The sequence below is a fragment of the Condylura cristata genome, unplaced genomic scaffold, assembly GCF_000260355.1.
Source record: "Condylura cristata isolate star-nosed mole 26May11 unplaced genomic scaffold, ConCri1.0 scaffold00041, whole genome shotgun sequence".
NCBI lineage: Eukaryota > Metazoa > Chordata > Mammalia > Eulipotyphla > Talpidae > Condylura > Condylura cristata.
The window spans coordinates 2,475,812-2,479,465 of record NW_004567142.1 but is presented as its reverse complement, the minus strand read 5'-3'; the positions used below and the strand labels follow the sequence as shown (position 1 = coordinate 2,479,465).

Below are 3,654 nucleotides of genomic sequence, written 5' to 3'. Positions count from 1 at the left end.
CTAGCCATAGCTGCCTCAGTGTGAGTTCAATCCCTGGCCAGGGAGGTGACCCACATGGCATGGCAGATCTCTCCTGCCCTGCCCACTGCTCCCCTCAGCAGTGTACTTTGTTGATCTGCCTGTTGTGTTCCCCACTCTGTCTCTGATGAAGCCTCTCACCGCCCCTGCACCTCTGGCCTGTACCCAGTTTTGTATGCATAAGTAAATAAAAAGAAAATTTTAAAGTGGAAGTTGGTCCTGGATACATCATTAAACAAGCAGATGAAAAAAGATATTTGGGGAACACCTGAGAAAATTAGCCTATGGGGTCACAGTAGATACTGGTGTTCCAATGATACTTGGTGCTACATTTAGGAAAATGTCTCTGTTCTCAAGAGTTACACAGGGAAACACCAACTCTCTGTGAGAAGTTTCATCATGTCTCTGACTCACTTTCAAGTCTCTCTCCAGAAATGTATGTAAAGTGGAGGCTCCAGACATAATGGAACAGAGCACAGGGAGAATGGGGTGTTGGGTGGTGCACCTAGGTGGGTTTACATTTTTCTGAAAGAAAAGGCCTCCATGGTGGTGCAGGTGTTAAAATCTCAGCACTATCAAGCTAGCTACTGCTACCCCCAGCCACTTCGGCAGGAGTTCCCCCACCCACCAGGGAGGTGACCCAGTTGGCACAGCAGACCTCTTCTGTCTCGCCCACTGCTCCCCTCAGCAGTGTATTTCAGTCAGTCTGTCTGTTCTGCTCTTCACTCTGTTTCTGGTGACTCCTCTTGCTCTCTGTACCTCTGGCCTGTACCCCAATTCTTGTATGGATAAATAAATAAATAAGGGCTTCTCTGACGGTACAAGGGGTTAAATCGAAGCACTATGAAGCTATCACTGGAAGTATAGAAAGAATGAATACCCACCTATCTGTAGCCACTGCAGGAAGAGTTTGATCCCCGGCCAGGGAGTGACCCACATGGCGCAGCAGACTCTCCTGACTCAACCACTGCTCCCCTCAGCAGCGTACTTCATCAGTCTGCCTGTTCTGCTCCCCACTCTGTCTCTGGTGAATCCTCTCACCACCCCTGAGCCTCTGGCCTGTACCCCAGTTCTGTATGCACAAATAAATAAATCTTTAAAAAAAACAAACAGCTGGGCTGAACCTAAAGTTGAAAGAAATCCCCTCTCAAACTGGAAAAACAGATGCTTCAGGATAAACAAGGGGCCATGAGATGGCCCTCACTGCATATCACGCGCTCCATCCCTGAAATTCAGAGACCAGGAAACAAACGTTTCAAGCACAGTGTGACTGGGGTAATAACATGGCCAGCAGCCAAGGACTGTGTTTCCTATGGTGGCCCAGCAGGCTGGGCCATCTTGGTGTGTGTGGTTCCACACTGTGACCTTCACACAGTGAAATCCCCCAACAACACCTGGCTCAGGCTACACCCCCGTCGTGAAGCCATAAGTTACTATTAAACCCCTCTAAAGAGAACCTTTGAGAGCCAGCACGCTACGAAAACACCGAGATGCCTGGAACGCACTCAGACAAGGACCCAGCCAAGCAAAGGGAGCATCATGCAGGGGCTGGTCACGCCCACTTGACAGTGCATTTCACAAATCAGGGAGCCAAGGCCAAGAGAAGCTGGGCTTGCCACAAATTACACGGCTGGTGAGGCCACAGCAAGGGAAGGATGCAAACCCACGCCTTTTGCACTATAAGGCCCAAACTTGTAATCACCATGTTGCTAGCTCAGGTAATCACGAAAAAAACCTGTGTGTTAAATTCCCATTGAGAGGGAGAAAGAGAGAGACAGAGACAGAGGGGGTTGACCTGGTGAGAGGGTGCTGGGCCTGATGCAGGGGTCAGGGAAAGCGTCCTGAGGGGGTCAGCGTGTGACCAGGCTGCAGGAGGAAAGCACTCCAGGCAGGAGAAGGGCATGGCAAAGACCCAGGGGCTGGAGGGTGGTGCCTGAGGAGGGGCTGGCAAGAAGGGGACCCACGGAAGAGGTCCAGCTTCCTCCAGAGGGCACATGGGAGCCCAGGGAGGGACGTGACAGGAACCCTGTGACTCCCTTGTCTTTAGGGGAAGTTTGGAGATGACTGGTAGCCGGTGACAGGGAGGAGTCTGGCCTCTGAGGAGCAGTTGATAGGGCCCCTTGGGCCAGGTGTAGTGGGGTGAAGCCTGTGAAGATTCCACATTGGATAGGTTCAGAGAACCAATTCTCTCAGGAGCTGCTGGGAGAAACAGTCATGGGTTCAGGCCTGAGGAGGACAGTTAACTGGTCATAGCCATCAATTCTACTTCCAGAATTTCTCTTAAGTGACAGGCATGAAGGAAATAAGAGATGAACTGAATGGCTTCTCCTGCCTATAAGAGCAGGAAATTGGGAACATTTGGGGGAGGGAAGGCTGCTGGAAGCTGGGGGCAGGAGTGGGGGAACATGTGTTCATGTTACAGACTGAATTTTAATTCTGTCACATTAATGTGGATCTTCACGTTTTTGAAAGATCTGAAACACCACATATCATGTGATTCAAATTTCTGAAACAAATCGAAGATGTATGTAGCTATAAGTCTTACCCATGCCTTGCCCATTCAGCTCTCCTCCTTGACAGGAATCTTTATTTATTTTTGCTTTTCCTCCCAGATTTGTATATGCATATGTGAATATGTAAAATCTTAATTTCCTTCCTCTTTTTAACACAAAAGGTGGCTTAATAGTCCCTGAAGGTTTCTGTACCTCATTTTTTTTTTTATCTTGAATATATCTTGGAGACACTCTCACATTCGGGCAAACACTGTCATTGAAAATACTTTCAGCATGTGTGTGCATTTATATTTATCTGCACACATACACAGGCATATTGCTTTAGCTGTAGAGGTTCTGAGGTTCACTGTTTATCTCCTTCATCCCTTATTCAATAAGTTTCAATCTCTTCACCCAACAACCCTGACTGCAAAAGATCACCCAGTATGTCCTGTTTTTCACCCATACAGGCATACAAGGTAGAATCCAAGAAGTGGCCCAGTCTGGCCCTTGAGTGACGATGACCATAATAACACTAATACTAACACAACTAGTCTTTGTCCAGCTCTGACCCTGTTACATTAGCAAATGATCTCCTTGACTCCTCCCCACAGCCCTAGGTGGTTGGTTATTATTATTCTTATTACCCCATTTTGTAGAGGAGGAAACTGAGGCACAGAGGGGCTGGGAGACCTGCCCTGGGTGATACAGCTAATAAGGCAGAGCCGGATACGAACCCAGCACTGTGGTTCTGAGGTCTCGCTCATGAGCCAGGAGGCTGCGTTTCCTTTTCCTGCCCACGAGAATTTCCCACACAGCCAAATGGCCGGGAAGGTGCCTTAATTGACAGCCCTTTTGAAGCGGGGTCAAATTCGTTGGCACCAGAGCAGCCTCCATAGTAACAACCACAGAAACACCGACACCGTGCGCGCGGATTGGGGGTGACGCCCCACCACCCTCTGCCCACCTCGATGGCAGGCAGCGTCTTGCTGGCCTCCGTGCTGCTCTCGCCCAGGATGCTGCCGGCCGAGCGGCCCTCACACTCGTAGCGGAAGCGCATGCCGCGCTGCTTGGGCTGCTCGGTGATGACCAGGTGAGGCCGCGGCCCGGGGCCCGCAGCCGGGGCCACCAGGCGGCCCAGCGG

The 3,654-nt window shown here is 50.2% G+C and overlaps 1 protein-coding gene across 1 annotated transcript in view; it reads right to left on the bottom strand.

Annotated features, from left to right (window-relative positions):
• RELB (v-rel avian reticuloendotheliosis viral oncogene homolog B) overlaps positions 1-3,654 on the bottom strand; it is a 24,388-nt gene that overhangs the window by 14,853 nt on the left and 5,881 nt on the right. Inside the window, exon 5 of the mRNA XM_012733485.1 lies at positions 3,478-3,654. Coding sequence (XP_012588939.1) covers positions 3,478-3,654 — 177 coding nt within the window. The remainder of the gene's footprint in view (positions 1-3,477) is intronic.